General features: G+C 37.0%; 1 protein-coding gene across 2 annotated transcripts; it reads left to right on the top strand.

The window, feature by feature from the left end:
* Positions 1–89: 89 nt before the first annotated feature.
* On the top strand, positions 90–26,741 carry LOC149085673 (uncharacterized). Of its 2 annotated transcripts, XM_089232467.1 has the most exons (8): positions 90–274; positions 5,030–5,233; positions 6,549–6,712; positions 11,104–11,237; positions 15,074–15,197; positions 16,526–16,719; positions 18,318–18,543; positions 26,492–26,741. In XM_089232467.1, the coding sequence occupies exons 4-8, from the start codon at positions 11,161–11,163 to the stop codon at positions 26,699–26,701; spliced, it is 831 nt and encodes a 276-aa protein (XP_089088593.1). In that variant the 5' UTR covers positions 90–274; positions 5,030–5,233; positions 6,549–6,712; positions 11,104–11,160; the 3' UTR covers positions 26,702–26,741. The 2 variants fall into 2 exon arrangements, with proteins under 2 accessions (XP_089088593.1, XP_089088594.1); XM_089232468.1 differs by lacking the exon at positions 11,104–11,237.

Below are 26,741 nucleotides of genomic sequence, written 5' to 3'. Positions count from 1 at the left end.
CTGGAAATCCAATTTCCCGTATTTCTCTCGAGGATATATGGTCAGTTTATATATATATAGTTCTCTCTCCCTCAGTATCATAACGGCAGTCTGCTGAGTTCGGGGAATGGACAGAAATTTATGTATGTTGAAAACCCATAATAATGAAGTCAAGTTAAGTCAAGTCAAAAATTCTATGACTGTCTCCAGTACTATACGTCTGCCCTCTTTTAATTTTTTTCTAGTCACAAGTGTTAATTCTTTGGATATCCAGCCATGATATTTTTTGGAATGGGTAAGTGGTTATTGTACATTCATAATAATTGGTAAGACTTGTCCATTTGCAAGCTCTAACTTGGCTATAGAATTTGATATACAGTCGGCTCCCGTATTCGTGGTTTCCGTATTCGCGGTTTTTTTTTCCTTTATTGGAAAATGTTTTTAACATTCAGCCAGCAATCGTCATTCATGTGTTTTGTTTAAAAAAATATGAGTTGTGCTTGTTTAGGATGGCTCCTTCTAGTGCTTTTTTTTTTTTAACCGAGCACAACTCAGGTCTATCGCCATAGGCAATTTCCTACCTAGTGAGTTGTGCCGGAAGTGTAATTGTGTGTACCCAACAGTCTGAGTGCGTATCTAGTGTTGTGTATGATTTTTGCAGTGCTGCCATCTATATCTCAGAAGTGAAGTGAGTGATGTGTCGTGACTGAATATTTGTACTGTTTGTAAGTCTGTTGCTCTCTGTGGCGAGACTTTTTAACAGGGAGATCGGCTCGCATTTGCGCCTCGAAGTTGGGAACCCCGGTAAACCAACTTCAGCCGACCATCACTCCGGCGACGGTGGGGCTCAAACCCGGGTCCCCGCGATGGGAGTCCGTCACTATGACCACTCGACCACCACAGCGGCTTCTGGTGCTACTGATAATTCTGTGAAAAGACAAAAAGAACAGCTGTCGTATGGTCCGCCATTTGGCGATTATTTGGTGCCACACATGTCTGATGGCCCGACGAAGAGTCGCCAAGGCCGTCAGACACTACGGACGCCGAAAAAAAAACATCAGCGTGCAAAACATAATAGAAACCACCAAGCATAAAAATCGAAAAAAATACCAGTTAAAAAAAAAAATTTACACCTGGCCCATTAATAATAAAAAGATCGGGGCATAAGGAATTCCGGGCATAAATATTCTATGTATTAAAACAAACCCGGACTCTTTTTTTTAAATAAACGGATCCGGGCATGTTGAATAAATAAATATTCTATGCACTAAAACTAAAACCCGGACCCTTTTTTTAATAAACGGATCCGGGCATGAAAAATTCTGTAGGTTCATTTTAAATAATAAACCGATAAAACGGAAGGCATGGCAATGGATGAATAACTAATAAATACAACAAAATAATAAAACGGTATGATACAACCTGAGCAGTAGATAATAATCCGTAATGACGTAAGCTAGGAGGAAGAAGGGAGGAATAATAATCAAAGATAGAGAGACGCGCTGGAAATGGAACAACAGCTGCTTAGAATTTTTGAAAAAACGCGGTGAACAAAAGAAAAATCCTGTTTGGCGAAGCTAGCGCCATCTAGTATCACTCAACGAAACCGGAAAAGTGTTAAAAAATACAGCAACCCAGAGAAGCATTATGACGATCTTGGCGACTTATCGCGAGAAAAAAGCCACCCCGAAGTCGTGGCGGACCATACTGCATCTGTTCCTGCTGTGGTCCGCCATTATGGAATCAAGGAATGTAGGGTGAGATATATCAAGAAAAAGGAATTTGAAATTCGTTCAGTCGTGGCTATCATTGCACCCATGGCAGTCAAAACTTTGCAGCTCCTACGGGATCCATGATATGTTTCTCTTACAGAAAATGCTATTTTTTTGTGGGTACAAGACTGATACCAAGATATTCCAATTGATTGTAATATTATAACAGAAAAGACGATATAAAAATATTACTCTTCCATAAGGAAAAGGCTAGTGAAACGTCTATTTCATCAGAATTTTATGCGAGTAAAGGTTTCAAGAAAACATTTTATTTTCTGGATATTATGCTGAGGTGAAGTCGGAAAGAAAAGTAATCTTGTCCCATGGTTCGAACCCTGGCCCTCTTGCATACCGGGCAAGCATTCTACCATCTACACCCGGCAGAGACGAGATGACTTTTCTTTCAGACTTCACCTCAGCATAATATCCAGAAAATAAAATGTTTCCTTGATATCTTGGGTTAAGAAACCATTCTGATCACGCAATGCAAAAATCACTGGCGATCCAGCCTCTGCCGACCATGAGGCAGCTAGAAAATTTCCAAAGACTTTGTAAAAACTTATTGAAGAGAAGGGTTATGCATTTCAGCAGGTGTTTAACGCTGACGAAACTACACTATTTTGGAAGAAAATGCCGCAAAGAAGTTGAGCAAGAGAACAAAGCGAGCTCCTGGTTTTAAGGCAAGTTGAGGTAGACTTACTATGTTGTTTTGCTCAAATGCGTATGGGTACATGATAAAGCCCACCATCATTTTCAAATCTGTGAACATTGAAGGAAAGGATAAGCCAAAGCTTCCAGTATTTTGGACGAACAATAAAAAGGCTTAGACTATGAAAATACTTTTCCTGAATTAATTTAAATGGTGTTTCGTTCCAGATGTCAGGAGGTACCTTGAGAGTGAATACATGCTATTCAAAGCTCTTTTGATACTGCATTGACCGAGGAGTAATTAATGCAGCTGACTGGTCCTGAAACCGAAGCTGTACCAAATGAAGAAGATCAAGATAAAGAAGTGGACAAGTTTTCACCATGTGTAACACAGCGGAAAAGCTTCACAATCAGCAATAGATTATTTTCATGGCATAGATCCCTCCATGGTACGCTCTCCAAATGTGGAAAAATTAGTAGAGGAAGCCTTGTTACCATATTCCATCATACTTAATGATATGAAGATGAAAAAACGGCATACAGAAATCACAATGTTCTTTCAGAAAACATTAACAAAATCGCTGCACCCTCTTTTACATTCCCTTCTACCTCTGCGTCACCCTGCTCTTTCTCATGATGTTGAATAAATGAGATATGCAAAAAAAAACCTATGGTTTAGGTTATTCACGGATTTCCGTATTCGTGGTCACCCCCGGAACTTAACCCCCGCGAATACGGGGGGGCCGACTGTAATAATTATTTCTGATTTTGTATGCTGGGAAACCTCTGATAAGGAGAGTAAGGATGAATTGTTTGACAATTTCATTGGTAATGCTATCACGTATATTGATTCTTTGAATCTGGAATCATGTAAACACAAACAATCAGCATCTTTCAAAAGGAACTTTAGTAAAATTATGCCAACTTCTACACCCAAAAATTATGTAACTAATGGTGGATCATGGTCCCCACATCCTGAAGAAGAGCCCCAGGCTGGAATCTTTTACGGAGGCCCCCTTTATGATGAATTTATAGTGTGAAAAAACAAAAAAAAATATTAAAATCCTCCCGGGGCTGGAGCCTTGTCAGCCGACCCCTCGTGGGGGCCATGGATAGGATCAAGCCCAAAAGGAAAAGGAAATCAGATAAAAAGAAAAAAAAAGGTATTGAAGGAAGGGATGTCAAAACACGCTCAGGTAGTGATAGTAGTAGTGAAACATCAAGAGGAATCTCACTTGAAGGGGTAACAAATAAGATTAAACATAAAATTGGGAAAAAAAGAGATATGAAAATGAATGATACTAAAATTGCTCATGACGCTGATGAGGATGACGCTTCCGGCTTTGAGTGTATTTCAAATGCAACACTTAAAAACCTTCCACCATCTATAATTTTTACATTAACAAATATTTTTAATGCAGCACTCTCGCCAAATTGCTTTTCAACATCTTGGAAGCATTCAATAGTTAAAACAATTCACAAGCCTGGTACAGATCCAATGATACCAAATTCTTTTAGGCCAATCAGCCTTTTATCTAATATGAGTAAAATTTTTGAGCGTATTATTTTTTAGTGCGTTTTTAAAAATTTCATCTGAGCTCAATGTAATACATCCAGAACAGCATGGTTTCAGGAGAGAACATTCATGTATCACTCAATTAGTAAGTCACTGAACACATAACTAATCATTTCAACAATAGAGATTATGTTGCAGCAATTTTCTTGGACATAAGTAAAGCTTTTGACAAGTGTGATCATCCAACTCTCCATGTCAAGCTTATAGAATACAATTTACCACCCTACATTGTACTATTGGAAGATCATTTAGGTCAAAGTCAGGGATAAAACATCAGAGAAAAGTTTGCATGGTTTACACATTGTAAAAAAGTGTTCCTAGACAAAGAAGAATTCATATTAATAATTATGCTCTCAGACCTCTTTTGCAAGTCAAGTATCTCGGCTGTATACTTGACAAAACATTGACATTTACACGTCAGAAATGCATGTAATAAAGTTAATAAAATAGTGGGAAGCACTCAATAAGATAACTTTTTTTCAATTTAAACTTTCAATCAATAATAAGATATTACTTTTTAAATCTATTCTTCGTCCAACATCACTTTATGCATCTCCGACATGGGCTCATGCGAATAAAAATAACATAAAAATTCTTCAACGTTGCCAAAACAGGTTTGTAAGGTCTCCCGTGGTACATCAGAATTAGAAATATACAAAAAGACCTTGGAATTCCACATATTTTCACATATATCAAAGAGCTTTATAAAAATCAGTTTGAAAACATGAAAAATTCTGAATTTGAACACAGAGAAATAGTAAATTATGACCAAGCACCTACACCATGTTTTTCAGCGAGAAAGAAGTCATGGATCCTACGTGTGATGACGGAGTGCGCAAGAAAATAATGGTATTCTGAGTAAAATAAGCTTTTCCTGGGGAACTGTAAATTGCAGTATTTTAAAACTAAAAAATGTTTTATGACCCCAAGTTTTTTAACCGACCACGGCAATAGTGGTCATCAAGATGGAGATGTATACCATTTATTAAGAAAATGGGTCTAGCGCTATATTTAACTGTTTCACGGTCCTACATGTGTTGGTTTTCTGTTCTAGATTAAATTCTGGGACCATGGCGGATATAAGAAGCGGGGACTTTCAAAGCAGATTTCAAGCATACTGCAGATATATAGAGAAAGATGAGGCCAAGACAGAAAGAACTATCAGTATGGACAACATTGTAAAGTGGCTGGAAGATGCTGACCTTGTTAATGTCTTCACATCAACTGATATATCTGTCGCCTTCAGGAAGGTCATGAAGTAAGTCGATAATTTATTAAGTATTAAATATAATAATAGTAATTTATTATTTAAGTCGATTTTTAGTGTAACTTGCATTTGTCTTTCGTTAACAACATGGACTTGTGCATGTTGCATGGTATCATATAGAACATATACAGTAAAACCTCTTTTGCGGACACTGGAAACACAAAAAAAAATTTCGGTAAGAAAGGGGAGGGGGTGACCTTTATTCAGGAGTTTCAAATTATGTAAGGGGGACAATTATTATTTGACCATAAAAGAGGTGATCGCATCGGATGGATTTCCGTTGAAAGAGTTATACTGTATATGTCCAATAATGTTTGTATGGAATCTAGGTGGCCAATAGAAGATGTAGAAGTTGACAGAGTGTTCCCGGAGCCACTGGGGAGAAACTTCCTGATGTGTATGGTGTCATGCTGCCCTGTTGTAATTGTCCAAGCACATTGGAATGCATACAGGACATGAACGGAGGTAAGCAGGCATAGATGCAGGACGATGTGGCAAGAGGAGCGAATTGTATTAGCTCGTTCAACCATCCTGTATTTTATGTGCTGGACATATTTCCTCATATTACTTTGCTCTTTGGAGAGGAGGGTCATTTCTATCGGTCTTTCTGAATCTTTGCCTGAGTGAAGGAACTCATGGTTGGGAGAAACGATGTGACAGTCTTACTCTCTGGCCGTGGATGGGTTCCTGAATGGGGCCCGTGTATGGTGTTGGGTACTGCATGGACTGTGGAAGAGGAGCGGGCCTTACTCGAGGAGAGGCCTGGGTTGTCTGCACTAGTAGTATACGCTATGTAACTGAAATGATGGTAAGAACTGTAAGGAGTGATAGAGAACTCGCCAAAACAAACAACTTTCACCATATGATGTGGGAGTCGGAAAGCAAGCGGCGAGACATGAGAGGGTACTTTATCTTGAGTGGATTACATTGTCTTTTGCAGAGCAAGCCATTCAGCTGCTATCCATTGCAGAGTCTATATGGTCGTTCATTTGAGCGTTTGTTGTAAAGTTTTCCATAACAAAGATTGTGTCACGCAGGCACCCTCTTGTGGCTTGCTGATTGCTTTTCAACCGGCAAAAGTTGTTTTGGCAAGTGCTATCACCTCTTATAGTTCTGATGGTGAATTTAGTTGAATCTTGTATAAGATGCTGCTGACAGCATTGAGCAACGTTGATAGATTGTGTTCCATATAGATATCATTTCTCCCTTATTTTTCTCAGTGTACATAGCATGAGTGAATACCAGGATTTTCGATCAGGGACTAACAAAAAAAAAACCTTTTTCCTCTTTCTTTACAATTTCTAAGGTCATACAAATCCATGAACTTCTCATAATTTGAAAAATTTATTGAGGTCCTGAGTGAGATCAGCATAGACTTGAGTGTGGATGATATAAAGAAAAAGTTTTGAAGATGTGACCAAGAAAAGATGATCGGACAACAGAAATCCTGGAGTCACTGGTGTGGAGAAGGTATGGGTCATAGTTTTGCATATTCTCTTTCTTTGCTTCTCGTGTATGTGCAGTGTAGAACAAAATAATTTGATCCGATGCTTGTAGTGACAAGATAAAACACAATCAAAACTTAACGATTTAATATGATATATTAAATTATAATATATATAATATATGTCCCATCGTTCGGATGGGATCCATCTAAATAAGAGGGTGGGGTCTGGGAGGTTTACAATGGTCTTAGGTCAGGTTTTTTACTCCCAGACCACATAGTCGGGAATGCGGGTTAGTTAATGAAAATCACAACAGTACTGACGGGGAATTACCCACCTCTGACTTGGATGAACTAAACTAAATCACCAGGCAAATTAAAATGTGTGTTAATTAATGCCAGGAGCTTGGGTAATAAGAAAGATTTTTTAGAAACTATGATAGTTGTGGAGGGCCTGGATCTTATAGCCATTACAGAATCTTGGGCAAACGATGGGGATGAATCTTTCTTACACATCTCGGGATACGATACTTTTTTGAGAAATAGATCTGATAGGAAAGGGACTGGAGTGTTGATATACATGAAATCCTGTTTGAAGGCTAGAGAGTGTAACGTGCAGAGAAGTAATATTGAAACTATATGGGTTGAGCTCGAGAATAAAAGACGTCATAAACTTATTGTTGGGGTTTGTTACAATCCATCCAATAGGGATCCAAACTACATCGCCAAATTGCATGATGAAATTTCCTACATGTGTAAGCGTAAGAGGGTTCTCATACTAGGGGATTTCAATTACCCAGATATTGATTGGGAGAACCTTTCATCTAGAGATCAGTATGAAAGAGACTTTCTTAAGTTGGTGCTCAAAAATTTTTTGTATCAGCATGTATCAGAAGTCATTAGGGGTACTGCTATTTTAGATTTAGTTCTTACTAGTTCTGAGGACCTAGTTGAACATGAACATGTTTCGGTTGGGGAAGAGTTTTCTTCTAGTGATCATCGTATAGTCAGATTTCACTGTAACTTTTACTTGGGTAAGGTTGATAACAAATTCCTTGTTTTCAGAGAACTAACTTTGATGTTTTGAGAGGAAGGTTAGCGGAAGTTTTCAAAGACCGGTTGGAATCAGTAGGGATGGTAAGTCAATGGGTAGAATTTAGTACGAAGTTGTCCTCTGTTTTGCACGACGTCATACCCTTTGTTCGAAAAAAGCGTGTTTGCACATCACACCCTCTATGGTTCACGGATAGCGTGCGGAACCTTTATCTTGAAAAGAAAAGAGCATTCAAAGAGTATAAAAGCGGATGAGGTGACCTATCATTGTTTACTGATAACAGAAGACTGTTGAAGAAAGCGATAAGAGATAGTAAAAAGGAAGTTGAATCTGGATTGGCAGATAACATTGGCTCTGACCCAAAATCATTTTTTAGATACGTCAATAATGGATGTAAGGGGACGGTTGGCCCCCCTCTCGATAGGAGGCTCTAGGTTAGAGAGCACTGTAGGCATGTGTAATGCTTTCAATGACTTTTCCGCGTCGGTTTTTAATGGAGATAATGATATTCGATATACGGATGTTGCATGGGGTAATAAAACCCTCGACGATATTCAAGTAGAAGACATGGAGGTCCTAAATCTTCTAAGAAATGTATGCAAGCAAAGCACCAGGACCAGATGATATCTATCCCTGGGTCCTCAGGGAATGTGCTAATGAATTGTTGGGTCGAGTCGCACAGATATACAGGAGTAGTGTTGCTGAGGGTATCGTCCCAAGGGATTGGAAACTTGCTAATGTTGTTCCGATATTTAAGAAGGGTAGTAGAGAAGCTGTGTCCAATTATCGTCCAGTGAGTTTGACGAGCTCCCTCTCGAAAATTTTGGAAATTATCATCAAAAGGCAGTTTGTGAAGTGGATAGACGAGAATAATGTATTGTTGGATAATCAGCATGGGTTCAGGAAGGGGAAGTCATGTGTAACTAACCTCCTTTGCTTCTATGATCATGTGACTAAGGCTTTGGGTAAGAGCAAAAATGTAGATGTTGTTTACCTTGATTTCCAGAAGACATTCGATCGGGTCCAACAGGGTAAACTCTTGAAGCGTTTACACGAGATTGGAATGGGGGACAACTTGATGAATTGGATAGAATTGTGGTTAAGAGATAGGTTGCAACGAGTTATGGTGAATGAGGAATTCTCTGGTTGGACAGACGTCACAAGTGGAGTTCCTCAAGGAAGTGTCCTTGGCCCCATACTTTTTTCACTTTTTATCGATAAACTCGATCAGGGTATCGATGGGATTACTAGCAAATTCGCAGATGATGTGAAGTTAATGGGGGTAATCGGGAATGAAAGGGATAGGGAGTTGCTCCAGACCAGTCTAAACAGGATTGCAGCATGGGCAAATGAATGGGGCATGACGTTTAGAGTTGATAAGTGCATGGTCGCTCATTTTGGTTCGAACAACTTATGGTTCTCTTACGAGTTGAATGGTGTCACTATCCCGGATGCAACTAGGGTCACCGATTTGGGAATTCTCATTGACAAGCGGCTTAGGTTTTCTGAACATTGTTGAGCGGTGGTCAAAAAAGCGAATAGAATGCTTGGTCTCATTTTCAAAAAAGTCTCTTCGCGCTCTCCTATAGTCATTCTTCCGCTTTTTTGAGGCTTAGTTTGTCCTGGACTGGAGTATGCTGTAAGGTTTTGGAGACCATACCTACAGAGGGACATAGACTTGGTTGAAGGGGTGCAGAGAAGAGCTATGTGTGTCCTTATTGGCACACAGGGCTTGAGTTATGAAGAGAGACTTCATTTTTTGAATATGTTTACATTGGATGAACGCAGGTGTCGAGGAGATATGATCGAAGTGTTCAAAATTTTCAATGGGATGGATAGGATGGACCATGAACTTTTAGTATACCGCCAATCGACTGCTTTTACAAGGGGACACCAGTATCGATTGGTGAGGGACAATGCAAAGTTATGGTGTCGCAGGGAATTTTTCTCTAATAGGGTTGTTAATAAATGGAATAGCTTACCCCTGCAGGCAGTAAATTGTAACACAATTGACATGTTTATAAAGAAATACGATAAACATGTTGGGGTAAATCGAGAAACTATCCATACTTAAAATAAGACAACCATAAGTATTCTTTATGGGCATTGTATAATATTTTATTCTGTGTATATATTGTTTATAATTTTTGCTTAATTGCATTTTTAATTGGGTTGCTGTATTTTTGAAATATATGACATCCATATTTTTATGGGCTTTTTTTTCTCAGCCACCTTGTTGGGCATTTTGCCTGTTGTGGCGTAGCGTTGTATTTATACGAAAGAAACATAAAGGAAAGGAAAACTCATATGTATACAAATTGGTGTTATAGTTCCAACTGACATTTTTCCTTTTTTTTACAATCACCAGGAGCTTGAGGAGGGTGTGCCATCTATACAGATAAGAATGCACTACAGCACTCCCTCTCCAGTCAAAGATAAAACATTTAAGAAAAGAAAAGTTCAATAATAATCATACAAGTAAAAAAAATTGCAATACATATACAGAGATGCCATTGGACTCTAATTTACCTGGTTCCCAGGATCCAGGTTATTTGAAAAATCTGGGTCCTTTTTGAGTGAAAGTGGGTCCCTCTCAAAAATAATTAATCTTGAAAAAGATTGCCCCCCCCCCCCATAATTCACTGGTATCTCTATGAATTTTCTTCCAGCATGTCCCAGGTCTTTCATCACCTGCTTACATTTCTTTGTTGAGACTGTGCAGTGGGTCATGTTCCAGGTAAGAGAAGAAGGTATCTGTGAATCAAGTATAAAATTCATTTCTAAAAACATGTTCTATCTAAAGGTTCATTTACTTTCATTGTCTACTAGTAGGAAAAACATTTTAATGTATGGAATTCCGCACATGTAATAAATCTAAAGCAAATATACAGTTGATCCTGCTTATAATTCTCCTATTTAGAAAGGGTTTCCACTTAGTACAACTTATTTTCGTGGTCCTAACAATAAGTATGAAGAATAATCCCTTCTGATTGATTTTACATTTTGTTAAAAAAAATCGTATCACTTTCAATATCTTCTGATTAAATTTAAAACAAAATGAATTTTTTTTTTCTCTCTCGGACACTTATCTTCTGATTCCCTATGTGTGAGACACACACACACACTCTCTCTCAGACACTTTTCTTCTGCTTCCCTATTCATACTTTCTGACAAACACAAAGTAAGCAAATGCCAAATATAACTAATCATTTCTGTATCATAGTTCATGCATTTTGTGTTTTCTTTAATGAGATAATGGAGTCTTGGAAAAATCTGGATTCCGCAAGGGTGCTGAGAATTGAAAAAAATTGAATCCCTGGTCTATATATTGATGTATATCTTTGATTGTACACATATTTCTAGCATGGCCACATTGATCAGCAGTTGGATTAAGTCGACACTAGTCTGCCTGAACTTAAAATGTGGTTTGACAGAGCAGGTCTGATAGAGACATTTCAGCAAAGTGTAGTAACCTCTTCTTTTGTAAAGTTTTCACAGTAAGTCGATGTGCATACTTGAATAGTTTCCATTAGTTATTTAAAGATGTTATGCAATAACGGGGGGGGGGGGGACAAAGAACATGTACTCAATGTACGTATATATATTTTTATATACCATTCTTAGTGTATTTTAAGATGTTTGAAATAATTATAGTTCTGACCGCCCGTTGGATGATTTTTTTTATGTGTAAAAATTTACAATTACATACGTCAAACGCTTTTAACACCAGAATAATTGAAGCTGTCATTTAACACTTACTGAGAGGTTGAAATTAACGAAATTCTGAATAGAAAAATTTCATAATCCTGGAATGTATTTGAAAGTTGTTTCACTTTGCAATTCAAAAAAGGAAATGAGTATTGCAGACAAATAAAAATTAAAAATTCTCATGTTAGATCAAGATTCCATGAAATCAAAATAGTTTTTAAGCCATCTGGGTTGAAAACTTGGATAACAGGTTTGAATTCTATGAATGACATAACATGCAAAAACTTCCAATGATAAAAAAAAAAATTATACTGTGTATAATGGTTCACACAAAAACTTGGATAACAGGTTTGAATTCTATGAATGACATAACATGCAAAAACTTCCAATGATAAAAAAAAAAATTATACTGTGTATAATGGTTCACACAAAAACAAATTACAACCCAAGTTCTGATGAAGCAATGGACAGTTTGATTTGTCTCTATTTTAAAGGAAATGAGAATACATTCTATAAAGATGAAAATATACTTTTTAAATGAATGCCACTAAGAGCCGTTTTCACTGACATGGCTTAAACTGTAGTCGCAATTTTTTTTACTGCGTTTTCCAGTTTCTAGGTGCGAACGCGAGTCAATCTCCCTGTTAAAAAGTCTCGCCACAGAGAGCGACAGGCCTACAATGTAATGATTATTCATTTATTACACTTCACTCACTATGAGTTGAGTAAAAAAACTCAGTTTAAAAAATTGGTTGCAGATGGCAGCACTGCACATAACAAGCATTACACAGAAACAAACGTTACGGAAGGTTCACTATACATACACACATACATTCCAACATGCACCAATTTGTTAGAAGTTCCAAAGAATATGGACGAGGTGCATTTCTGGTGAAGAAGTAGTAGTCACAATTTTTAGGTAATAGATCAACGTGGATCGGTTAAAAACCTGAATTTTACCAATCTGTGTCAATCTCTTATCAAAAAATTGTGACTATAGTTTAAACCATGTCTGTGAATACCGTCCTTAGGGAAGAATTGATTTGTAGAAGAACTATTACATGAATATAAAGGAATGAAAATGACAGAATTTTTTACTAATATATTAGTGGGTGCAGAATAGGTGGGTGATAACTTGACTTGTTCCCTGTCATGATGTTTCATATGGTTTTCAGTGTTTCGATTTTGATCAAAACACTGTGAAATCTAAAATTATTTTTTACAGTTGAAAAATTACCCCTCAATTTAGGAGAGAAGTGAAATTATTCGTCATAAAAAAAATTTTGAATAGCATGGCTGGACTACTTAAAATTATACCTAAAAGGGCCACTGGCAGTCATTTTGACTGCTTTTTAATGCAATGTATTTAATCACAATGAATTTTTACAGTTTAAAAATTACCAAACATTATCCCACATGGTTAATTTTGAAGAACTTTACTTTTTCTTAAGCCTACAGTATGTCCATAAAATTACTTTCCAACTTTAAATATGAATATTTAAAGGGCAACTCGGGGTAAGATTTACCATGAAAAAAAAAACATTGCATTTACATCGCTTCATACATTGCTCCATTTTGATGTACACTTTGTTATGTATATCAGTCTTTTTTTTATTCGCACTATTGAGAAAAGCCAGGGCACTATCAAAATTTCATGCCAAAAATTAATTTATGCATCTTTGTATTTTTCATCAATATTACTATGATTTAGTCCAGTCACTTCCGGAATCAATACTTTCTCTTTTGGGTAGATGTAGCAGAAAATTGTGATTTCTGTTGTCAGAGTTTCCATCTTAAGTCACTTCAGATTTATTGTCCAAAATGTCATTTAGTAGCAACAAAATACTTTGTTCTAATACATCCTTCTAATACCATTTCTGCACACTATGAATAAACCTATGTATCCCAGGAAGCTTTTAAAGCAGATGGTGGCATGAAAAGTTATGAAATGTCAAACTAAAATAAAAACTGAACTTGCCTGGTTAACGATCATACAGAAAAGTTTCCTCAACTTTGATAAGAGACTATAGCTAAATAAGATGGTGTTTTGATAGTGAAAACATACTGCCCCTGCCAATAGACTTGGAGAGGGCTACATACCATAGTAGCCCTCTTTATTGTTCGCCATTGGGTGACAGAGGGACCCATTATGGCCCCTTTATAGTTTGCCTCTGGCGACAGGGAACAGCCCTGGCCCATCGAGTTGGGTGCCCTGCACCCAAAGCCTCCCATCTTCGGCTCTCTTCAAGCCTTGTCCACGAGAGGGAGAAAGTGGTCTTGGGTATCCTCTCTCGTCGATTTTAGATATCTTTTAGATTTCCCAGTAACACGATGCTACAAATAGAATTATTTAATTTCTTTTTGTTATTGCCATGTTACTCGGGAATATATGTTGTGTTATTTATTTATACAATATTGTTGGCTCCAAGGCCTATACAAGAGGACGCACTAGATTATATATATGCTTTGGAACATTAGACAAGAAATCTGAGATTTATAGAACCAAAAATAGGTTTTAATTTTTTGGGGTGGTCAAGTCTATTGGAAACATAGGAAGGACTAGATAAAATACTGGACGCATCAAAATTTAAATTACCATGAATAATTTTATAAAGCAAGGCTAAGCGGGAGATAAGTCAGTGGGTGGAGATTAAGTTCGAGTTTGAGATCGGAAACTGAACGAAAAGATGACCAGCAGTCGTGAATAAAGCGGGCAGGTTTATTTCGGATAGATTCAAGTTTGTCAATGTTACTAGAGGTATGGGGGTACCAGACCTCATCTGCATAAGAAAGAACGGGAGAAATATAAGTTCGGTAGCAGAGAAGTCGGACGTCACGAGTAGAATGTTTGAGGTTGCGGTGAAGGAAAAAAGTTTGTTGAGGCATTTCTGGTAGACATAATAGATATGATTATTCCAACAGAGATCAGCCGAGATTATGACTTCCAGATATTTAAATTGAGAAACTTTGGATATGGTTATGTTACTGATCAAGTATGAAAATTTGAGGGGAAGAGTTTTACGTGTAGCTCAAATGAAAACGGTTTTAGATAGGTTAATAGGCATGTGCCAACATGAGCACCAACCAGAGATGGAAACAAGATTACATTGGAGAATTTCTTGATCAGATCTGTCATTAATTGCGCGGTAGATTACACGATCATCGGCAAAAAATCTAATGGTTGTGTGTCATCAGTGAATGATAGGGAATAAACATAAAAGCAAAAGTATAAGTTAACGCCCACCATGAGAAAACATATGGAATTTACATGTAACAGTCAAAATGACTACTCTTAGCCATTCTAGGTATAAGTGTCAGTATCTCCCAATCGAAACCTTCAATGTTTTCACAGACAAGTGCAGAAATAATAAAAAGTCGCCAAAACCTGATTGTGTGACGTCAAATATTGTCAAGGTTAAAGCATTTTTAAAATTGAAAACTGTTAAAATGACTGCTTTGGCTGATCTAGTGTCAAGTAGGGTATGGTATAACAGGGAAAAATATAAACATGAATGGGCCAAATTTCACGGATTACCCAACAATGTTATATCCAGAGTGTATATTATATGTGGGGTATGTGATAAAGTGTATTAGACTATATATGTATTTTTTTTTCTATTCCAAGATTCAAAAGTAGGATAGGCATTGCTAAGTTCCAACAGTTGCTTGAGTATATGGTGAAGAAAAAAAAGCTTAATTATGATGCTGTTCAACGCAGCCTTTTGGATGCTAAATGTCCGGTCTACGAGGTGCAGAATTTATTCAAAATTAGAATATTTCGAATAGGAAATTGAAAGTATATGTGTGTAATAATGACTACACTTTTAGATACCCAGACCTCGCAACGCTCCTGTTTTTCTTACTTTTTAGAAATGTCCTCCAATTTTCCTACTTTTGTTGCAGTCATCCTATTTTATCCCAATTCTCTCCCGCTATTCCTATTTTATCATTTCCTTTTGTTTACAGCCAATATCTCACTATGAAAATTCCGAGAAACCACAAAATATCACTGCTTGCCATCTCTTTTTGACGTGTTTCATTCACATCACAACTTGTTACTGAAAAAGATGGGGGGGGGGAAGAAATTTTTTCAGTTCCACTGGGGAGCAGGGGACAACGGCAATCGTATCTTTTTGCCCCCACACCGTATAGACAAATTTTACAACTTTGAAGTCCAGTGGAGAAAGCAAATTTGTTTGGGAGATCTGTTGCTGTAAATAAGAAGGCAAAAAAAATAGGGAGGGGGTAGGGACAGGCTCTGTCCACACACAAGAGATTACATGAGAGACTATAAGTTTCTCTCCCGGTATCTCGTAATGAGCATTCAAAGTGCCTTGTAGGCATTTTATGCCACATGAAATGAACTAGATCATTTCACTTCAGCAGAAATGTGTTACATAATCATGCCACACATTTGTGTTTTCCAAGCGTGCTGATCAGGGCGGCTATATTATAGTATATGGCCCTGGAGTCAGCTACTCTATCGGCTGCATGCTCCGGTTTGAAGAGAAAGAGAACAAAACAAAAATGAAGAGAAGATCAGTGAAACGTGCTGCACATGACGCATTCAGCTCTTCTAGAAGCATTCCGCCAATCACACCCGATATAAAGCACTGTCGTGAGCTGTATTGCTCTCTGTAGGAAAACAGTCACACTGCTTTTCTTATTGGTAAGTAGACGCCGTGTCACGCTGGGTGATTCACATTGTTCATGGCGTAGAAAACCTGCTCCTAGGAAAACCAGGCTTTACCGCACAGTGCCCGAGCCACAACTGGTTTTACAGGAGGGGGGCTGGATTAGCCACTCGTTAAACCGAGTTTTTTTTAACCATCAGGAAATAACTTTCAAGTGTTGCTATGACTAATCACCTATTATATACAGCTATGCTAATCACCTATGACTCTCTTTTACGCCCTTTTTCATCTGCCCCCCCCAGAATATCCCAAGACCCCAAGAAGCCACTTATGGCTCCCAGTTGAGAACCACTGCCTTATTTCATGAAAAAACTTCTGTGATATACCCAAGATGTTTCTACAAAATCTTTGAATGCATTTTGGATTGTCTTAATTCATTTCAGGTGAAATACAATGAAAAACAGAGATTACAAGAACTGCTGACTGATAATTATAGGTTGTACATGAAGCACAAAACCAAAGGCTTAAGCATCAGTAGTTTCCAGACATGGGCGAAAGATGGAAAACTCCAGATTTCTAAAGAGGACGTTAAGAAAGCTCATCAAATGACATACAAGTTGCATAAAGATGACACACAGTGACTGAAATTAATCATTTCAGTGGTTTTTAAACTTTTCCAATCCGCATTTAAAACTGTCACATATGGTGTATCACTGAATCTTTTAGAAATTGACACCTATTTTGAAGAATATTCCTTCCGATTGCTAACTGATAAATGCTTCCCTCTCCAGAACACAAAATAAAAATAAGGAAGAGAAACAAAAATACAATTATTCTGTGAGGCCAGCTGACCCCACAGGTTTGTTGGTTTCTTAGTAATTGAGTCAAAAAGTCACGAGTAAGAATAAAGGTTTAAAATAATAAACTATTCTATTCTCTTGATTAGAACATGTAGTTATTTACATTAATATTTACAAACTGTATAGATTAATGCATTCATTTCTTTTCCTTTGACTATCCAAAAATCCATGACCACCTACTTAGGTCCCGAAAGTCCTTCTGTCTCTTTTCTCTCCCCTCAAACCAAGTTTTTTTCTTTCCTTTGGTTCTGTTTCTCTTCCCCCCCCCCCCCATGTACCGTTAGGAGATCATGGGAATGGAGGAATCGTAACATCACATGTTCTGTTATTTCTGCTGTGAGCACAATATTTTCTACCTCAAAGGGAAAAGAAAAGCATTGTCTCCCCCCCCCCCTCTGTTATCAAACCTTGAATAAGAGCTGACTCTGTCTATGGGCAGTTGATTGACAAGACAGGAAGGAAAGAAAGCATATCTCCTTATTGCCACTGCAAAGGTAGAGTTATATCTATATCGCCTCCCTGTATGCTTAGATTCCATATTAGTAATATATTTTTTATTTATTTTTTAAGGAAGTAAAGACTTTTATTTGTATGAATAAAATACATGCAATGACATAACAAACAACACACAAACTGAATACAAGGGTATGATCCTTCAAGAGACCTATGTCCGTCCAGGGTAGATCCATGAAAATAACACCAAAATATTTTCTCGTGGCAACACATTATTTTATATATACATAAATGTGTGTACACATGCTCGCACACACACACATAAGAATGAATATTGTTTATACAGTATATACTAAAAATACCAATAGTCCTAAAATTTATCCCTGAGGAATTCCTTTTCTTATTATCTTATAATCACTTATTGAACAGCTTGCTTTCTATTTTCAAGATAACTCATTAGCCAGTTTAAAAATTCCCCCCCCCCCTCCCCAATTAAACCTGCATTGTAGAATTTTTCATTAATATATCATGATCAATATTTTCAAACGCTTTCTTTATATCTGACAAAAGAGCTAAGTTTTTATTATTTTCGGTGTAGATATATTCAGCAGGCCTGCCAACTCTCCGGATTTAGGCGGGACACTCCGGATTTTTCATCCATCCTCTTGCTCTCCAGATTTTGGCAGAAAATTAGATTTTATGCAAGCTTTCACGTTGTCGTGCCGTCAATTACTCGTTGTGGTTACGGAAAACACCCATAGAGGACAGCCGTGGTCATTTCCATCGAGTAGTTGTAAATAACCTGTCTATACAAATGTACATAAATTTCAAGTAATTTTTAGTGCCTTTTTTTTGCCTGTCTATTTTGACCATTTTTAGTATCTGAACTTCCTGGCTCTAATAATGGATATTTTAATTTCAGAGCGAGGTTTGTTGCCCTAGCAGATTTGGGAGAATTTATTAGACATCTCTCTCATATAACTTCAATAGATTTGTCAGTCATCGAATCCAAGCTGGCTGCTGAAGTGAAAATTACTGATAATGAACATGTGAAACTGCATGCCTGCCATCCTGGGTTTTTGTTTTTCTTAGATGTGTCAGACCAGAAAGCTGTTCATTGCTGTAGTGGTGCGGTCCAGGCTCCAAAGGTACACAAGACTAAGATCAATATGATTAATCCTCCCAAAAAATGACTTAAATACATAATTTTTGAAATATAATTACCCTAACTTTGTTTTTGGACCTTTGTATTCATAGTTTTACTACAATGTAGAAAACTAGAATACAAAGAAAATACTGGAATTTTAGTAGTTTTTTTTGTGAAGAATTAACCATGTGGCAACTGAATTCTTCATAGATTTGGGCTGCCATGACCTATGGCCTCTTAAAAAGGGTGAATCACAGAGGCTATAGGCCTGAATGAATGAATGCCAGAACTTTGCCACAGGACTTATCCCGTTGCCAAGATCTCTTCCAGCCCAGCTTTCTGGTAGAGTCTGGAACACTTTATTTTGTGTCGAAAAATGTAAACATTTTGTTTGGTTTTTTTAAATATTCTCCCCGGACAATTGGGTACTGTCACGATTAAAAAATTTTGTGGTGATTACAGATGAGATGGGTTTGGGAGTTGGAAAAAAGTTTTGGGGTTTCGTTAATACGGATGAATGTACACATATTAGAGAGGCTTTTGGCCTGGGAGGCCAATATGAATGCTATTATTGTGCAGGGGTGGGAACTCTGCGCCAAAACTAATATCTTGCGCCATCCTGCTCCAATAGCATATTTTCGCATTTTTCTGTGCCAAATAGCGAATTTTGCTTCAGTATGCCCGGAATTTCGGAAAGGACACCAAAAATGTTGAATGTTCAAGCCGAGATGTTTCTTCAGGTGATTGATTGCAAAGTTCATGTTGAGTAACTTCATGTTGATCAATAGTTGGTTGACCATCTGCAGTTGTATAACATAACATAATTTATTTGTCCCCAGTCAATTTCAATAATACTATACAAATTAGAGTTTACAATTAAATTACATATTTTACAATATTTGACAGAAAATGCAAAGAGAAAAATGTTTGAATGGACACGGTAGAAAATAGTTGATTCATAATATGGTGAAGAAAGCTGGGACAGGGAAGAGAGCAATAGCTAAAAGCTAGTAAAATGCTCTCGACCCTATGGCATATTTGCTCTTGCGATACACGTAAATCTTCTTATCTCTTTTGACCTGAAAGAAAGATAAAAATAATGAAGTATATCGGCCGAATAGGTGCAAATATATTTATTTATTAAATTTAAAAATGAATTGTGGCAACCCAAAGCTGATATAAGAGAATTTCATTCTACACGTTTTTTTTTCACTTTAATTCAATGGCAAATTTTTAATAATACAGAGAAAAAGCTAGACAAAAATAACAATTAAAATAAATAGCATCTTCACTTGATGTTAACGATCCATATAACCAAATCGAATTATTGTTTCACTTAAATTTACCTGTCGGAATTATTTATTATTTGATATAGAAAATTTGATATCAGGGTAAATTAATTTTTCATTGCGTAATATTTGTTTAAATTTCATTTGTTGACTTCCCATTCATTAATTTATTAATGTGACATTGCTATTGCAGTACTTTGCTAACCACAGTTAATGAGAAAGAAGGAAAGTTGCTTTCACCAACAAAGGAGTTTATATGAGTTTCTGTGAAAAGTTCATAATTGTTCGTGTAATTAGTTCAGAAGAAGGAGCCAGCAAAAAGAATTAATTTTTTAAGAAGGACCAAGCAAGTCACTTTACAAGGGTCGTTGATAGGGGGGGGGGGGAGATGAAAAAAAAGTATGGATAAAGTAGAGGTGCTGATAAGGACACAAATGGGAGACCCCATGCCAATTACAAAATCCGGTAATGTCCCTTCAACAGTTTGGTTATGGAGAGCAGGTGTTAGAAAAAAAGAAAGAAAAAAAACCAGAATGTATAAAGGGAGAAACATTTACAAAGATTACAAACACATTACAAAGATTGGATTAAAAAAGAAAATAGTTTTTGGCGAGAGGAGAGGGAGGGGGGTGAAGGAAAAGAAAACCTCTTATCAGTGATAACAAGTGCTTTTGTACATATGTACAGACGAGCACGCACGAACTGTTCATTCCAAGGGATTTTCATCCAGAAGATGGTTAAATACAGTCATTTTGAACAATGCGAAGGATTTATTTCGAACACTCAATGGCAGAGAATTCCAAATGTGAATACCCCGGAAGAAAACCGTATTTTTCTTGAAATTATTTCTCGCAGTAAGGGACGGGATACAGTTTCTAGAGGAGAATCTTGTTGGATATCCGTGTGCAGTGATAGGAAAAGAGGGAATATGTGTTAGTTTATGTAGTGATTCATACATTATTATAGCTAATCGATATCATTATTATAGCTAATATTTCCATTAGATTTTAAAAATTGATCTTCAAAATAATTTCTTTTGGCATTTCGTAAAGTAGACGTCAGTATATTTCTATAGGTTTTATATTTTTCTCTTAATTGAATGTTGAAAGGATTGGATTTTAATCTACTATAAAGCCTGTCTTTGTTTTTAATAGACTTGAGAAGTGAGCTAGAGACCCAGGGTTGTTTGGGGATGCTGTACTTTTTAATTCTAACTTTTTTATTTCTGCTTCTTTCAATATATCCTCAAAATGTTTAGAAAAGATTTGATAAGCAGCGTTAGGATCACTGCATGAAAATATATCGGAGACCCAAGGTGGATCAGGTAATAATAAATTTAGTTTGCTATGATCATAACGAGTGTGGATTTCTTTACGGCTATCAATAGTATTTTTAAAATTATCAAGATAAATAAAGATCGGATGATGATCTGTTATATCAAAGTTTATAATGCCCACTGTAGATATTTGTTTCTTTGTTCTTATAAAAATATGATCCAAAGCTGATGATTTTCTAGTGGCATTGGTTATAACATGTTCTAGTCCGTAAGACAATAAAATATTATTGTAATCTGAACAAACTTTGTTATTAGCTAATAAATTTATGTTGATATCACCACAAACTAATATTTCGGTAGACTTTGTGGACAGCGAGTTTAAGACAGAATCAAGTGACTCTAAAAATCTATTTACATTAGAGCTAGGAGGTCGATAAATTGATCCAATTATTAAGCTGTCCTTTGAATTATTATAATTTAGTTCAATCCATATTGATTCACATTCATCGATAACTATTTCTGATTTGCATTTGTAATTCAACTTATTATGCACGTACATTCCAGAGCCACCATGTGAGCTATCTTTACTAGGTGAAATTAATAGTTCAAAATCTTTAATACCCAAGTAATTACATTATACTTTATTAGTGACCCTGATTTCACTTAACGGGATAATTTTAAAAGGTGTTTTGCAGCACGTCAAAATTTCAGATAATGAGTCTAAGTTCTCTTTAAGGCTTCGTATATTTGCATGAAACAATGATAATTCACAGCGTTTGTTTTATAATGGATAAATTTCCTCAGTGCTAAAATTTCTACAATTAATTAACCGCAAAGAGTTTGTACTATTTATTTTTTATTAAGTTTTAAATTTAACTGAAAAAAAAAATTCTATGAGATCAGAAAAAATTCGGAATAATACTTATCTTTCATAAACCTTGTCTTTCGTAGACCTCCTTTATATCGTATTTAGAGCATAGCTGGAACACTCTGCTCTCCTCGTCCTTTCGGGTGTAGATAGCTCCATTCTTCGTCCATAGGAAGCGCCAATCGTGAGTCTTCTTTGCTGCCAGGGTGTAGATCTCTTGCATCCTTGGTGTCAGGTGTTCACCGAAATATAGCCTTGTTGCTTCTCCTGGAAATCCAAGATCCTTTGTTGTAGACTGCCTCTTTTTCGCCTTGGTTAGTATCTGCTCCTTGTGCCGACGGTTGACAAAACGGACTATAATTGGTCGACTTTTGCCTTTGTCTTTTCTGCTTCCGAGACGGTGACTTGCTTCGATGTTGCTTTTGTCTACTGTCACTTCCATCTTCTCCGCAAGTTTCAACACAATCTCGTCTGTATCCTCTCCCTTTCCTTCAGGAACATTTCGGATGACGAGGTTATTTCTTCGTGCATAGGCATCCATGTGTTCAAGTTTATCTTCCAACATTTGGTTTTGGCGCCAAATCATTTCGTTCTCCTCCCATAGTTTCCTATTCTCGTCTTGTAATTTGCTGATGGTTAGTTTCAGCTCCTCAAATTTCTCGCTCATGAATTTGACACTTTCTGATAAATCACTCAGTGAATTCAAGCATTCTAGTTTTCCACTGATGGTATCCAATGCAGTCAGCTTAGCCTCAATTCGGTCGACGGCAGACAGCTTATTCTTCATAGCGGAAATCCGCTTATCAAGTTCGGCGCAGGTGGGTGCCATTTGTTTGATCGGTGCAAAAGAATGGAGAAGAAAAACATGCGTCTTATCTTAACGAAGTCTCAGTGGAAAAAAAATGATAATAAATGATAAAAATATAAGACAAAGGATCTGTTCGATGCTGTATGACTGCAGATTTCCATAGAGGACTTGTTCCTTAGCGTAACCATACTTTGTCACCAGTGTTTAATTTGCTGTACTGTGACCTTTTCTCATGGTACAGTTTGGACTTTAGGCTTGGCACATCATTTATATGATCTCATTTCAGCTTATCAAATAAAGTACACAGTTCTCTGTTGAGGAATAGTTTAGCTGGAGTGGTATTTGTGGACAGTGTACAGTTGCATGATAGTTAAATAAGAAGACTTGTAGTTGGTGTTCATGGTCTTCAAACTGATTCGATGTTTTTCTGAATCTAGTCTTGAAAATGTGAATTACTCGTTAAGCCAAACCATTGCTTCTGGAATGGTATGGAGTTGTTCTGACATATTTGACTGCATTTCTGTTGCAAAACTCCTTGAATTCAGATGTGAATTGTGGTCCAATTTCAGACGTAATTATAAAACAAATTCCATATGAAGCAAACAGTTTTTGGAAACATTTAATCACATGAGTTGATGTGACCTGTTTTAGCTTGAATACTTCTAGCCATCGAGAATGAGAGTCAAGGATGAAAAGCCAATTATCACCATTCAGCTGTACTAAGTCAATGTGTACTCTATCTGAAAGTTTGCCTGTCTTATTCCATAACAATAGAGGTGATTCGCAAATTTTTGGATGATTTATGTTACAGTCCAAGCATGTTTTAGCCACATGTTCTATGTCACGGTCAATGCGTGGCCACCATACTGACATTCTGGATACTGATTTCATTGAAACAATGCCAGCATGACCTTCATGAATTTTCTCCATCACACAGTTCTTCAACTTGTTTGGTATTACAATGCAATTGTTCAACATTAAAACCCCTTGTTCATAAGACAGTTGATGTCGTTTTTCATAAAATGAACACAGGTTCTCATCCAGTTTGTTCTTCTGTGGCCATCCACGTTCTGTGTACAGAATAACTTTGCTTAGAATAGTATCTTTTTCTGTTTGGGATTTGAGAATTCGACATGTTAGAAAGAGCTCGTTCATTGTATGGTTCACAATTCTTTAGACAACTGCACTGCTCTCAAAATCACTGATGCTTTTCTCAGGCAAAGGTAGTCGAGACAATGCATCTGGAACATGCATTTCTTTGCCAGGTAGATGCTCAATTTCGTAATCAAAAGCACTCTTGTTAGTGATAGCCCATCTTATTAACCTTGAAGCAGCCAAATGAGGTACTTCCTTATAATTACCAAGAATGTGTGTTCAAGCGGTTTGTGGTTGTTTTGTATAGTGAAATGGTTGCCTATCAGGTACTTCACAAACCTCTGGTTCAATCATCACAAGACATTCCGATTGGTTTTGCTGGATCAAAATATACTAGCAGTATATCATGATATTTGCTCTTGGATGTTTTCAAAGGACAGTTGATGAACCTTGCTCCATTTCTAGCTTTTGTTCTTTTGCAGAAGTTCGTGTAGAGGTGCACAAAGCATTTGTAAGTTCTTGACAAATCTACTGCAATAGTTCACTGAACCTGAAAAAGATCTTAGATTCTGAAACATTTGTTGGTGCCGGCAACTCACTAAGAGCTCTTATTCTGTCACTATCGGGCAGAATACCATTCTTGTTGATTCTGTGTCCCAAGAATTTGATCTCTGATTTGAAAATTCGAAATCGTGACAAATGTTCTGTTCTACTGGATCCACCAACTGCAATATCATCCTGGAACCAGGTTACTCCCTCCATTCCGACAAGGAACTGATCCATGAGTTTCTGGAAAATAATTGGAGCACATAATATTACAAATGGCATGCTGGTGTAACGGTAATAACCCCTGTGTGTCGAAATTACCAGATATTTTGACCTTGACTTGAAGAAATGTGTCCTTCAGATCGATGACACTAAATTCCATACAGCCATTCAACTTTGCAACAACATCCTCAAATGTTGGATATGGATACAATTCAGTTATCAAGGAAGAATTTATTGTGGATTTGAAATCCCCACATAGATGAATTTGTCCATTTTTCTTTGTGGCGTAAACTACAGGAGAAGCCCATTCGACAATATCATTGTTTACATCTACTTGTTCTAGTGTTCCATTTTGTACCAGTCTGACGATTTCTTTGTCTGCATCAACACGCAAAGCATATGGAATTGGTCAAGCTTTCACAATTTTAGGCACTACATTCTCACTAAGCTTGATGTTGACTTGAATGCTATTGACTATTTCCATGTGTGACTGATATAAAAATGTCAGGATATTCCTCGAGGGTTTGTGACACAGATTCTGTCAGATCTGAAACTACAGTATTTACAGAATAGGTGCAATGTTGAACACCTTCATGAGATCTTTTCCTAGTAAAGGAACACTCTTTCCAGGTGCCACTGTGACGTAACATGTTTTAGTTGTTGTGCTGATTGTAATGTTCACTTTTGCTTCACCAAGTGTAGCAATAGGCTGGTTAGGGTATGCGCACAGTTGTTTTGATTTAGACAATCTTGTTTTCACAATTTTGTTATAAAAGACTTCCGGGATGAGTGATTTGCTTGACCCAGTGTCATATACTGAAATTTGGCATGACATGTCTTCACTAAGACATTGATTTCATACCTTTTGTCACCTTGACTAACAAGAAAAATGTTATGCACAAACTCTGCATTTCCACATTTCACACACACTTTCTGGAAATGGCCTTTTCGGGAAAATGCTTTACACAGAGCAGTTTCGGCTTTACATTTCTCCCCTTTCCCGTGTTTCGCTCCTCCGCAACGGATGCAAACTTTCCGTTTGTCTATATGAAACATTGTCTTCTTTCTCTTACGATCAGGCGTCATCTCAGTTTCCTTCGGTCTGTTCACCTTAAACTCACCGAAGGGAAACTTGGTCAGATCGTGTTGAGTTACTGTTTCGTTCTGATCTGTACGCGGCAGTTCATGTTGTTCGATCGCCATCTTGTTCGTTCGTCTCGTCGCCAGAAATGTGGGATATATGTTTTATTAAACTACTTTACATAATTATACAATAATAAAATACAAATGGAGATGTTCTTGGAGACCGGCATCAGGTGGTTATTCTCGTCATTGGCAATCTATGTTCTCCCTAGGTGTTGCCATCACCTGCCCAGTAATAATGTTCTTTTCCAGTGTTGCCAGATACCCTACAATTACTTTATTTTTTCACTTATAAATTGACTATAGAGCAGGGCTTGTTTCTCGTATAGGTAAATGAGAGCCGTGCCATACAAAGCAAAATTTTCTGGCCCTGAAAGTGTCTGCCTTTTTTATTTTTTTCCTTATAGGCACGGCCTGCATGCCCCTGTGTACGCATCTCCTTTTATATTTAAGAGGCTCCAAAAAATTTATATTTTGGAGGCAGGTCCTGCCATAGAGGGTCTGTAAAAATTAGTTAGCACAGGTCCTGCCATAGAGAGTCTGTAAAAATTAGTTAATAGGGATACTTTTCCAGGGAAACATTCTTTTAAGTGGATAAGTTCTTCCCGAAGGTCAATGTAGTACACAACACACCATGACTGCTGAATATATGTTATAAAATAAAAAGACATTACTCACCTTTTTTTTTGTCTCTCTGGACAGGCTGAAGAGGAGATGATAGAAAAGCACAATTCTTCTCTTGAATTATCAAGTCAACCAGGAGCAAAGCAGCTGTGTCAATTACCTGAAGTTGATGAAATTGAAGAGAAATTGAAATGTCTGAGTCTGCAGATGTCCCAAGAGAGTGCAAAAAAAAATCTGAAAACTTTACCTATTAATTTAGACTGCTTTTCTTCAGAAAACTTAATGTAGGTTACTTGTTGAAAGTTCAAATAAAATAACTTTGTATCTA

Source organism: Pholcus phalangioides, unplaced genomic scaffold (genome assembly GCF_987345545.1).
Source record: "Pholcus phalangioides strain wild (caught in Gottingen) unplaced genomic scaffold, Ppha-v1.0 ptg000006l_1, whole genome shotgun sequence".
Lineage (NCBI taxonomy): Eukaryota > Metazoa > Arthropoda > Arachnida > Araneae > Pholcidae > Pholcus > Pholcus phalangioides.
This window is presented reverse-complemented; position numbering and strand designations above follow the sequence as displayed.